This window comes from Sander vitreus, chromosome 7, assembly GCF_031162955.1.
Source record: "Sander vitreus isolate 19-12246 chromosome 7, sanVit1, whole genome shotgun sequence".
In the NCBI taxonomy this organism is placed as follows: domain Eukaryota; kingdom Metazoa; phylum Chordata; class Actinopteri; order Perciformes; family Percidae; genus Sander; species Sander vitreus.
In genome coordinates this window covers 7284229-7298044 of record NC_135861.1, presented here as the reverse complement: position 1 = coordinate 7298044, position 13816 = coordinate 7284229, and the positions used below count along the sequence as shown (strand labels likewise).

The following is a 13816-nucleotide window of genomic DNA, read 5'->3' as shown; positions in this document are numbered from 1 at the left end:
GTGGTGTGTGGACTCAGGTCCTCAGTTTTATGGACTATCTCTTTAACCTTTATGCTTCCCTGTCGACAAGTTCAAACCACTTCAGCAGCGCATGGCCACTCTGTAAACGTGGGATATAAAAGGCACCAGTCAAACAAGAATGCTAAAGTGCTTTAGTGCGTTTATGATACTAGATCCTGGCAAAGAAGCTTACTGGTAAGTATGTTCATCTTATCCACTCTGCTAGGCATATAGTTTGATAAATATTTGAATTGTAGCAATGTCCCTTTTTGATTAGTGGGCTTCCTGAGAGATTTTGTCTTTTTTTTATTTATATATATATATATATATATATATATATATATATATATATATATATATATATATATATATATATAATTTTCACAGTACTGAAATACAGTTTAATACTAATTAAACAGTAGAAATGTTCCCATATGTGGTAGATTATATTGTAAAAAAGTGGATGTATCACTCAATGTTTCTGTACACAAACCACCATTTATTCTAATAGAGCAGTTATTGAGACAAAGGAGAAAAAAGGATTGTTCAGCAACTTCTAAACAAAATCCACAATAATAAACAATAATAAAAGTAAGCAAAGTAAAGCATTTCTCAGATTGTGTAAAACAGCACATTCTGGTCAAGGCTACCAGATGGTCATTGATTCTCAGGCTCAGTCTCAGTGTTGTAGTGACAAAACGCTCAATCATGGTGATGATATTTAATGGTACTGGTGCAGGTTAATCAATACATTGATAAGTCCACCTCATGCCTCATAAACAGTAACATGCACACAAACTGGTAGGCCAAGCTGACCAAAAATGAATGCATAGTATTTAGAGTACATAGTTATTCTTCATACATACCACTGGACATGTTACTCTTGACTCCTTCCCAGTCAGGTGATCTTGTTTTATCATCAGATACATCAGATATATCATAGGAGGGAAGCCAAACAAACGCAGCACAGAAGTTTGACTGGCCTCTGAGGGGCACAGAAGGGGCTGGACTGAGTGTAAGAGAAAAGAAAAGCAGACAGAAAGTTACAAGACAGCTAAATGAAGTTTTGAAGGCGGTTACTTTCTACACTGTTGTAAACTGACCTGGGTGGGCTTTGGTAGAGTACCTTTCGTTGCAGTAGGGGGTGTTTATTATCAATGTGGAAATTATTGGTATACATTTTTAAATATTTTTTTTAAATATGAACGTTCTCATGCATTATTATTATTAGAGATTTGGTGTTTTTTCCTCATAGCTTATGCCTCTTCTGATTAATTATAATCTCTTGTTTGTTGACCAATATTTGCAACCCTGTCTCCTCAAAATCATGTTCCCATACCACTAAACTGTGCTCTCAAAAACATTTCGTCCTGGTTTGTTTTTGACATATAGGCCTATCACAAATACGTTTCTAATCAAAGTTCACATAGGCAGGAGGTCAATGTGGATAGATGGGTCAAACAAACACTGGACTTTCACCGAGGAGACCGCTATTTGTCCTGTGTGAAACCAAAAGTCAATGTTGACCTATTTTAACCTACATATGTAAATTAACTTACGCAACACTTAACTTACAAACATACTTAACTTACGTATGTAAGTTACGTAATAAACATACTTATTTTAAAGGTGAATTCCGGTCGATTTCAACACGTAGCCATCTGTGTTGCCTAACGGTGTAGGCAACACCGATTTTGTTTTGGTTTTTCTCGCTACTGACAGCACTCCAAATTTACAATTCTCCTTTTAACCCAAACCATGATATTTTCCTAAATCACGTAGTTCTGTTTCAATTCAACCATCTTAACCACGTGTTTTAAACTGCGAGCGTTTCTGGTATGAGGACTTGTTGAAATAAATGTAATCCAGGAGAAAATACTTTTCTCTCAAAATGTATTTGAGAATGCAGTTTAGTTGTTTGAAAACATAATTCTTTAGGGGACAGGGTTGATAGTTTCACAATTACAGGCAGTAAAAGCAAAGTTAAATCCTCCTTTGTTAACATTAGGTAAGATGAAGTGGGAACATAGACGGTAAAAATAGTTGACGTAGCATCAGTGATGTCCTCATTGGTCTGTGGACTGCTGTTTTTGAAACCAGGACTTTGCATTTTGGCCATCACCATCTTGGTATTTGGAGCCAGAAGTCACCATATTTGGACAAAAGGGTGGAGCTCGGGAGGGTGACGTGGCTAAGCTGGTGTTGTGTATGGTTTAAAGGACAATTCCGGCGCAAAATGTACCTAGGGGTTAATAACAGATGTGTACCCACTCGATCGTTCTCTGGGACATGTTTTCATGCTAATCGAATTTGTTTGTAGCTTGAAAGAAGCTAGCATGGACCGCTGATTAGCTTACAACGCTAGTATTCGGGGCACAGGGAAAGTAAAAACAAATCGCTATTTTGTACCACTAAAAAGGCTCAAAATATCACCAAACTTCAATGGTTACATAATGAGGGTCCCTAAATGTTAACCGAAGCATTGAGAACTTTGTAAGTTGTCCTTTAATGGCGCTAAAGAGGGAAAGTCGCACAAGTTGCTCTGGTTTATTGGCATTTCTTTAAACTAATCACAATCGTCTTGGGCGACGCTAAGCTGTACAGAGCCAACGGAGCCTCTGCAAAATAGCCTCGGGAAGGAACTTGTTTTGGTGGAACATGTCTACGTTCAAAGGTTGTTTTAGTCGTGCTCAGATTCGAAAGCTAGTCTAGCTAGCTGTCTCGATTTACCTTGCAGAGCAGCAGTTAACCATAGTCCTCATAAATCGACCGGAGTTTAAAATGCCAGCACAAAGGAAGCCCAAGGCAACGGACATTCTGCCTAAATGAGGGACATCAAGTATAATTTCCGGCGGCATAGGAAGTGGAACGTCGTGTGTATATAGACTGACGGGTAAATGCAGCATGTATGTCAGTACACAGAGCTGGTTGAAAATTGGCAGACTTTCTCCTAAGTTACCAGCTAGCGCTAGCTAATTGGCTGGATGGGTTGGCAGAATGCTGAACAAGACATTTCTAAGCGACCAAAGTATTCCAGTTAACTTTGACGAAGTGAAAAGTGAGAGGGTCAAAGTTTAAGATAAAAACATGGACAACACCCAAAAACAAGTTATTTCACGGCTATTTCAATCACGGCCATGGATAAGCATTGCTAAGCTTCTAGCATGATTGACAGGTCGACGTGTAGCCACGCCCCTAGAGATTGTGTATCATTTATTTTTAAATAAATAGGAATATACTCAGTCCCTCCAGAAAAACGCGATTATGCGATCGCATAATTCAATGCACAATCAGCCAAAGTCCTCATATTTATGCGGGGGCTGCATTTTTTCAAATACGCCGCACTTTCGCCGCATAAATTGCCGATTTCCACGCAAAATATGCGGGGATTGCATGATTTCATAATCCCCGCATTTTCGTTGCAAAAAAGTCACATATATCTTAGCAGAAAGTTGAAAAATGTTGCGTTTACTTCACACAAGAGCTGCCATTTTCCCCTGTTGCCATGGGAACGTTATGAAGTGACATAATTACGCGACGTGAACATCAACGAAAAGCTGCAAAACCCGCGATGAAGCCATGATGAAACCTCAGTTTTTACAAGTTCCCGCAATTTTTGCAAGTTCCCGCACTTTCTTTGCATAAAATTGCATAAATATCCCACATATTCCATCGCATTTTTTAAGAAAACGTGCCGCATAATCAAGGATTTTTGCCTGCAACAATCCCAAAAAAACTCAGCATTTTTCTGGAAGGACTGTATACTTTACAAAATGAACATCATGCTGTATTGAAGAGGACTTGAAACTAGCAATTGAGGCCATCAACTCGTTAGGAAAATGTTTCAGTCATTTTCCCATAGACTTCTAGAGAAACTGACTTTTTTTTCTGAGACAGTGGAGTAGCCCCCTGCTGGAAATTAGATAGAATGCAGGTTTTAGGCAGCTCTGAATTTGCTTCACTTTTTTTAGGCACAGAAGTTGCAGCTTGAGTGGAAAGATCTTGTTTTTATGCCAGTTTTCAAGTATATGACGTGTTACATGAATCAATCAAGAACCCAAAATAACTAAAAGCATGTTTTTACCTAGGGCAACGAGCACCCCTTCAATAACCTTTACAGGTGCACTGCAGCATTGAATTGGCCATTACAGACTGGTCCTATAATGACTGAATGAATATAACAGAGCTTTGCTGTATTTTGATGCATTTTCTCAATTATATACGTGCCATTTGTGTGTAAACAGAAAAACAAACTATTCTCTTTCAGTAAGAAAGTAATGCCAAATATGCTTTAGTGACTGGACACTGCGTGGTGATGGGTTCTGAATGGTCTGTCCGATTGGGACCAAGTGTTGACATGCTATGAGGGGGGTTTATAAATTTTAACAAGACAAGATGGCACTCAGCTGCTGCACTGCTTACAGCTTCGGCGAGGGAAATAACATCAGCATCAGCAAAAACAGACAGAGCGGCTCTGCTGTATTCCGGCCTGATTATCCCTCTTACTAAATGTTTCATCTGTTGACATTAGATGGCACTTGTAGCCGACTCTGCATAGCTCTCAGAAGCAACATGGACAAATGTGTTTACAGCTGAGGGTGGCGAGTGAAATTAGTGAAAAGGGAGGGAGAGAGAAAAAGCAAAGTGAAACACAAATGGAAAAAAGAAAAACAGATATTTGGGATGGGTTGACGACTGTTGTTGCAATGACACAAGAAATGTGACGTGAGTACCAGTATTTCATAGATAAAAAGTTGAATATGAATATGACTGCAGTGCATTTGGTTAACAAGAAGAAAAAAAACATTTATGCTCCTGGACTGGGGTCCTGTTAAAAATCAGGAGTGTTTGATACTTTTGTTATGTTTTCAGTGATTTGATTCTAAATTTTGTAGTACATGTCGTCTAAGATACATATTTTATGTATTTATGTCCAGTCTGCACATATACACCCTCAGGACACAACTTTGAAGTGGGAATTAATCTCATGGATTTCATTTAGGCTGGTCAAAGTTGGTAAAACTCTGACAGTTTACAAAAGTTAGTTTTTAGTGTTCAGTCTTTCGCAACACTATTGACGTAGCATTGGATTGTGTTATTGTGTCAACACCAGCAAGGACTGTAGGTGCAGTGAGTGATAGGAGTCACAAGGCTGTAACAGGGGATACAAGGTGAACAGCGGTGGGCTAGCTTGACAACAACAAGACAGTTCCACTTCTACAGTATATGGTAAACAACACATCTTGGGACAGTCCGCTGGCTAAAGATAACACCAAGGAGTTCTTCTTTGGTAAGTCAGGAGGATACTGTATGGAGGGACTCTTCTGTAATGTAGGGACTAGTCTATATCCTTCGTGTTCCACTTCCGGGATTGCTCCGGTGCTGCAGGAAATTCCACCGGATGCATGTATTTTCCGTTTCCTTCTGCTTTCTTTGTGTTGGAATTTTACATTCTGTGGATTTATGAGGACTATGGTTAACTGCTCCTCAGATCTCTGCAGGGTAAATTGAGACAGCTAGCTAGACTATCTGTCCAATCTGAGTTTTCTCTCGCACGACTATTTTGCAGCAGCTCTGTGCGGAGTTTAGCACTGCCCATGAGGATTCTGATTGGTTTAAAGAAATGCCAATAAACCAGGGCACGTTTTCCTCCCATTAGTACCTGGAATTCTGTGCCAGTACCTTTTTGTAGCCTACTTTCTCTCTGTAATGCCCAAAAAATATTTTTTAATTGTAAAAAATTGTCCAAACTTTATCCTGTTTTAAATTTATCCTATTTACATTTAATGTATTTAAATAATTTAACACATCACACAAAATAAAACCTCTCCCCTCCCTAACCTGTCCCTACAACCTCCAGCCTGCCAGTCTGTCACCAGGGCATGGAGACTAGAGTGCAGATCGGGGCGCATTTTTCTGTCCGATCCCGGCATGCGTCCGACAGAGCAGTAACCGAACCTGACCCGAGCCCGACAGGCATTAAGATATTTATGTCCAAGCCCGACCCAAGCCCGACATAGTTAAAATCTCTTTTTTTTTTTCTCATACTAATGACACATGTACGTTTGTTTGTGTGGAAAGCCCACTTTTATTAAGCAACTGTAGGAAGGCATTCGGAAATGTCAACAGATGATCGCATCAGCGCACACGGGGCAACAACCACATGTTAACACAGGTGCACACATACATAATAAGCTTTTTTAAATTTAAAATGTTCAATGCCTTCTCGCGCTGATGTGACCGAGCCCGACCCGAACCGAACATCATTTCTAAATATCTGTCCGAACCCGGCCTGGCCCGTCGGGTACCGTCAAGTCCCGTCGAGTCCCGACCGGCTCGGTTCGGGTATCCATCCTCTAATGGAGACGCTGTTGTGTGTGTCTCAGAGGAAGGGCAACGGCTCGCCATTATATTATATTGCAGCGAGCGTAACCACACTTTTATACCTGCTTTGTTTTCACCACAAGCGACCACTTCATTGGTATTGCCCTGACTCAGTGTGACTTGAACAAGCTGCCAAGGCGACGGCTCTGCTGCGCCCAGTTCACTTAACAGCAGCTGTAAAAACTGTATTACACACTATGATGGTTAAACTTTGCAATTAATCCGCGGTGCGTGCCAAACTGTGGGGGGGGGGGCGGAATCCTGACGGATTAACTTCAGTCCATCAATAGAAAATGTATTAAAAAATATAAAATGTTACACTTAATAAGGTATTGTATTCATAACACGAGGTATGGCCAGGGTCCCGATTGACTCGCTGTTCGGTCCAGATGCAGACCTTGGTCCGGACTTTGAGAAGCCCTACTTTAGGGAATACATAGAATAAAACAAATTTTCTATAGTTTGCCAACCATGATGCTTGTTTTAAAAAAATAAGTAAATAATTTCAAACTACTATTACAATCATAATCAGCTCTGTATATGTGTGTATGAAACCGTGTATGTGCTTATATCTTGTTGTCGTCCTCATTCACAGTGATGATCTGACCTTAGTTGTGTAACACGTTTATTAAATCAGTTATCCAGTGTCGATCCATGAATCCATTATACACGGCTGAGGTCTGTTTTGTCTAGCAACATAACCTCTCTTGTTTCTCCCAATTCAATTCAGTCAGTTTGTTTAGTTGTCATAGATGTCATACAGTATTAACTAGTATCTAAGCATCCAAATAAACATGAAAATGTATAAGCTCATAGAAATAATCAGCACAACCTGGGTTTAGTAAGATTGGCTCCAATACTTATCTTTAGGATTGGCTTGGGACATCTCTAGTTTTAATGCTTGTATAGACTGTTCTACTACAATTTTGCCCAAATATTGAAAACACATTAATCAGAAGTATGTTATATAAATAAATCAGGACAACCAGGACACTCTCTCCTTATCTGTAATGATCATTGACACCATCATCATTTCCATACCTGACTGCTGCCTCTCACGATGGTGATGATGAAGATGCTAATTGATTTGTTTTCTTAAAGAAGATATAGGTTAATTGGCAGATATATAGAAACAAGTGTATACATGAGAAAACAGAGCAGGGATTGTTAAGGTGTTAGGGAAAGTAAGTAAGTAAGAGATTGAATTACCTGTCAGCTAAAAAGTCTGTCGCCTTTTTATTACCAACTAATCATGCTTACTATAAATAAATAAGAATGGTAATTATCAAAGCAGCATTACAAATGAGAAACAAGTGAGAGAAAGCACATAAAGAGTAAAAAAAAAAATAGTTACAAAGAAGTGATTTAAAGGAGAAATAACACTAGAGTTGTGAATTACAGACCTGTTGTTAATCACCACCACTAATGAAACGGCAGGTTGTTTTGGTGGTGTTTTTGCAGATCTGCTTGGATGTTTGACCCGCCATCGCTCCATTCCGCCCTCTCCATCCTTTTCATTATTCACCTGGTGCTGCATCCGGGGGAAAAAAAGCTGTTTTTGTGACATGACTAATTGCGTGTCTTGTTTTTGTGTCTGTCAACATGCTCCTCACCCACCCCAACACACACTGTAGCCTGAAATCACTCATATGTTTTTGAATGAGACAAGCCCCAGTGCTGGTCAACATGCATTAAAGTAGGGCTGTCAAAATAACGCGTTAATTTCGATTAATTAATCTGAGAACAAATAACGCGTTAAAAAAAATAACGCCGATTAATCCATTCCATATTGACGTTTGACCCGGAGCCATTCTAGCCACCATTGGACTGTAAAATGAAGGAGGGAGACGAGAATGTTCTGCCTGGATTATTAATTGGAACATTTACTTGTAAAAATCTTCTTCCTGCCAACCCTGGCTACCGAAATCTGGTGCCACTGATATGTCTGCGCTTCTCTCTGATGCTCTGAAACACAAACACCGCTGCACGTGACACTAGTTAACACTATACTCGACAGCAGCTAACATTAGCCTACCGCTAGCTAGTAGCTGGATTAAACACGGTTAAAATGCTGACAGCTAACGCTAAACGGTGTAAAGTTTGACTGTGTTTTACTGTAGAGGATTCAACACCGGTATGTAACAATCTGCAGCTGCCGTAGGAAAAACAACACAACGGTGCGTTCAATGAAACTGGTAAACTACAGACTCGTGGTGCATTTGAAGTTATTGTAAATGTCCTTTTCCCATCTGATGGTTCAACAGCAATTTACTACTGAAATTAGTTATTGTTATTGTTATACATTATTATTATTAAATCATTTCATTTTGACCATATGGCCTTAGCAATAAACAAGCCGTTCTTTAATGCCACCAACTGTTGTTTAGTACCCTTTTTTTTTCTTTTCTTTTTTTACTTTCTTAAAAAGTATTGGTTCAGGCACCGTTAATTATGTATGCGATTAATTTCAATTAATTAATCACAGAGTATGTAATTAATTAGATTAAAAAATGTAATCGATTGACAGCCCTACATTAAAGTGATCCTCTACCTGCACTGAAGTGCGTGTGTGTGCGCGTGTGCGTGTGTGTTACAGTGTGTCCTGCTTTCCCGGTGCGGTGCTTTCTGGGTAATGGGACTGATGCGTCTGTGTATGCATGTTAGTGTTTTCCTGGGAACCGGTGCTGAAGCTTCAACTAGCCAAGTTGTAATGAGAGCTAATGGAGTCTGACTATGTTTGTCTCCATCCTTCACTTGTGCTCTTACCTGCCTCCCCCTCTTTCATTATTTCTCTTTGGCCATCGGTTGCTCCGCCTCGGCAGTTCCTCCAATCTCTTTGTCCTCATTTGACACTGTCTGAGTCCAACTTCTATGCACGTCAGCTCCCCACAGGCTATATTCTGCAGCCTGCACCCCTCCTTTTTTGTCCTCATTTGGTTGTCTTCCCCTTACATGACCTCTCCTTCTCTCACACATAGGATTTCTCCATAGTGTTTATCTACAGGCCCAGATCTCTCTGTTTAAGCATTACAATACCAAAACCTACTGACCATGTGTTTGTTGCATTGGACTTTTCCATCGTTTTGTGACATTTTGAGTCTTTTCCTTGTATCTTCTACAGTGTTTTGTTTTGACTTTCCCTGTTTCTTTAACCCTCGGACCTTTTCCTTAAATTTAAACACAATTTCCATTTTACACGTTTCAGATTTTAGCATCGAACCGAACCAATCAGCCTCCGGGCGGAGCTACTGGCAGGTTCTTGGCATGGTTTAGGCGTGTGTGACAACCGCGACTCTTTGTTCTAAACAAAAATGGCAGACATAGTAGACCGGTGATATACAGATCCAATCAACTGCCAGGTATGTTTTGAAAAAAGCCTGCCTTTTTCCCCAACAGTTTCTAATGACGGCTTCTCAGATGGTTCTGTGTAACAAACTATCTGGTGCGTCAGGTTAGCATAAAGGGACTACAACTTGCATTTTGTTGTGCAACCCCGTGTTGTACAATGACAATAAGTAAACCTTCCATCTTAAAAGGACAATAACCTGGTCACCTTTTTGTCTTATGTTCCTTCATTAGCTTTATTCAATCAAAACGATGAATACTATTAAAATAACAAATGGTGCATATCATACCTCTCTCCCCTCATTTCCTGACAACATTTCCTGTATTTTCACATCAACTATCTAATCATTTTGAGTAGATAAATAACAGATAAGTCTTCTGTCAGTACATTCAAAAACTAACTTTAGGCCATTAAATCTACTTGATGTAATATGTTTTTGTGTAACTAAGTTCTTTTCTTGAAAAGAGCCTTTGCGGTTTGGTTACAATTACAATTGTTTATTACATTACAATTTAATTGAAGACCCTGCCAGAGTGCATTTGTCAGTCATGTTTGAAACCCACTCACCAAAACTACAATATACAGTGTTCATTTGCTCCTGCATATTTTCTCCTCGCCTTTTGACCTCCTTAAAGTATCCTTATCACTTCAATCAGACTTCAAACAGAGGATGTTTCTGTACCGATTGATATGGATTAGTAAGCTCACAGTTGGCCGGTCGGTGTGTGTTACTCTACTGCTGTTTATTTCATAGGGGACGGCCAGCCAGATGGTGAGAGTGTGAACAAATGAGTACTTTCATCTTGGCAGAATTAAATGTATCAGTCATTTCTTAGCCTATGGCAAATATCCCTCTTTCTGTCATTAATTTGCTTTCCCATTAATATTGTAATTTCACAATCGTGTGTGTGTGTGTGTGTGTGTGTGTGTGTGTGTGTGTGTGTGTGTGTGTGTGTGTGTGTGTGTGCTGAGTCATTCAGCCAATAGCTGCGAGAGTCTGAGTGTGGCTGTCAATGCCTTTTGCTAAATATGCTAATAGCCTGACACCTGTTTGTATAAGAAGAGGAAAAACACACCTCCCCATCAAACACTCCCACACAACACACAAGCAGAGGAAACAAACAGATTTTTATGCTTTGGGCGAGGTTGGTGAAATTCATGGATTCACACAGACATCCCTCACCTTTTTTAATCTTTGTGCGTTTGTGTTTCATTCGTAAACTAGGAGCAGGCGAGCAGTGTCAACTAGGCTCTAATGTCTTCTCTCTTTTGTTGTTTTCTCTGCAGTGATGGAGCCCATGACGGTGACGACGTCGGTGGCCGGGCCGGACGAGTTTGACCGCAACGCCCCGCGGATCTGTGGTGTGTGCGGTGACAAGGCCACCGGCTTTCACTTCAACGCCATGACGTGTGAGGGCTGCAAGGGATTCTTCAGGTGGGTGCTGTCCCTTGAGAACCATGTGTTCATCTTGTCTATTTTGCAGTTTTTAAATGGGTGGGATGATGCAGTTTGTGAAGTGTGTGCGTCTCTGTTATGTTGTCCATGTGGAGGTGTCTTCAGTTTGCATCTTATTTGCTTTATAATCGGGCATCATGTACTTAAACAATGATTTTTCTGCCGAACTTTAACTGAATCTGTACATTTCATTATCATGTCATTAGTTACGTTCAGTTACACGTAATCAAGTCTTATCCTTAATATCCTATATAAAGGTTGTAGAAATTAGGCTTATTTCTGCTTTTAGGCAGCACTGACAGCCATTGAACTTGTCTGTTAGAAAACCTGCAGGTACTTTTAGGTGGTCTTTTCAGTTTCCTGTAAATTTGAATAGATCCTGCATTACGTATGAAATTAATGGTCACCAATTATTTTTGTACTTCCCAAATTATTTCTGAATTAATGAGAGAAATGTTTTTTGATAAATATCGGCAATATACATTTATATAGTTGTTTTAGTACACTGGCTGCCGTGCTCCTCCTTAACACGTTGCCATTGTATGACAGCCTGATGTCAGTATACTGTACACTGTGTTTGATGTTATGGTACAGTAAGTGTTTTTTCAGTGCACAACTTTTCTATTGTTTTTCGTATTCTCCCCTCGCTCATACTTGCTCTCTCACATTCACTCAAATGCACAAACACAACACACTTTTTCATATATCATTGTTTCTCAATAGGATTTACTAATGAATTTAAATTATTATAATTAATTTAAATCCCACCAATAAAGTGTTTTTATTATCAATGGAATGAGCTTGCTTAGGTAGAATTTAATTAGTAATCATTAAAATTGTTTATGTAAAATATGTGTACAATAAATAAATTAGACATTACTTAGGCTGTGATGCTCGGTTCCTAAATCTTATGGTACTGTATATAAATTAATAATAAGGAGCATTCCGGACTGCTTATTTTAGTAAGTATGGAAGTTGATTTCAGTAATTACCAGGTCTGGATAAGTATGGAAAAAAAGAAAAGAGAGTATGGAAAGATATTTGTTTCTTTGTTTTCTAAAAAATAAAATTCTGAATTTATAAAAATAAATAGATCATACAAGCAGAGTGTTTTTAATGGTGTTTGGAGCAGGCAGCCAGCACAGCTAAAATGTTAACCACTGTGTGAGAGAGTGCATGCCAGAGCGAGCTTGATGTCATCGGAAGCAAGGCAAGAAGTATGGCGTGCAACTGAAAGCACACTCCTACGCAGAGCTGCCTGAACGTCACAGCCTGCAAAACGGCTCTGCCCCAAGTGTCTTATAACTGTACCAATTCTGGACATCGGCGCCCAAATTAGTTTGAAAGTAAATGCCACAATATCTTTGAATTGCATGCCATATACACATAGCATCACCAATAACCAAATATCATGCTTGCCTGAACATTTTATGAGTTATGCAGTGATGTAGTTATCAGAAAAGTGAAGTTAACATTCTATCTTTTCTGTATAAGGAAAACATACCTTTATGGCAGGTTCATCATCATTTCCATAGACGCAGTGAATAAACAAGGCTGCACAGACGCCATGAAAGCTTTATTTAACTTTTTCAACTTATTTTCTGTTCTTATTTCTAAAAAGAGACTAAAATAGAGAGAAAGAAAATAAAATATTATGGGAAAATAAAAAGGGTATCAATGGATAGTAATTCTTCTTTGAGGACAGAAGTTTTACAGTGGAACGTCTTCCAACTTTCTGCGTGGGAGTGTGGACTGAAGAGCCACGATGGGTAAATGCAAGTTTTCGGAGGGCTGGCTTTTTGTACCCGGATGTCAAATATGGTCTGAAAAATCTACCGGGAAGTCTTGAAATTTGAGTCTGGAAAAGTATGGATTTTTAAAAATGGCAAGTGTGTAAGAACCCTGAATGGAATATTTGAACCACCACAGAGAATAAACAAAATGAGTAATCGATTTGCTCTCCTATAGGCGCAGCATGAAGCGTAAAGCCTCCTTCACCTGTCCATTCAACGGGAGCTGCACCATCACCAAGGACAACCGGCGTCACTGCCAGGCCTGTCGTCTCAAACGCTGCATTGATATTGGCATGATGAAAGAGTGTGAGTAGATTATTTTCTGATCTCTGACATTCTAGCAATGCTGCTGATTTCATAAAGTCATAGCTTGAGATGGAGGTGTGACGTAGAGCTGCAGATATTTTAGTTTCGACCATTTTTCATGATGGTCTGTGATTCACTGTTTCACCAACGGTTTTTTATTGTAATGGGTTGTTGGCTGTGCATCAATTAGCCCAAACCCAGAACTGATGAAATTATTTCACCTATTTCTAATGCAGTTTTACTTTGACAGTTTTCTTGAGGCAAATGACACTACTTAAGACAGATCCAGTACTATCTAGGTCACATTAAATTACCCTATAGACAGATATTTTAAATTGTTTAAAGGAACTTTAGCTTTAAAGACCATAACCAGATTAAATGACTAGTTAAGACATATTAATGTTCTGCAATTCCAACATACAGCAGATAATCTAATACTTAAAGACATTCAGTAAGAACAGTCAGCAGACACTAGAATCACTGTAAATGTGTAAATTGATCTGATTTGAAACAAGGAGACAGTCAATGGTG

At 39.3% G+C, this 13816-nt stretch overlaps 1 protein-coding gene across 3 annotated transcripts in view; it reads left to right on the top strand.

Moving 5' to 3' along the window:
- Nucleotides 1-13816, top strand: part of LOC144520572 (vitamin D3 receptor A) — a 74151-nt gene that overhangs the window by 41643 nt on the left and 18692 nt on the right. For all 3 annotated transcript variants that reach the window (XM_078254362.1, XM_078254363.1, XM_078254361.1), the window contains exons 2-3: nucleotides 11018-11165; nucleotides 13155-13285. In XM_078254362.1, coding sequence (XP_078110488.1) covers nucleotides 11020-11165; nucleotides 13155-13285 — 277 coding nt within the window. In that variant the 5' untranslated portion in view covers nucleotides 11018-11019. The remainder of the gene's footprint in view (nucleotides 1-11017; nucleotides 11166-13154; nucleotides 13286-13816) is intronic.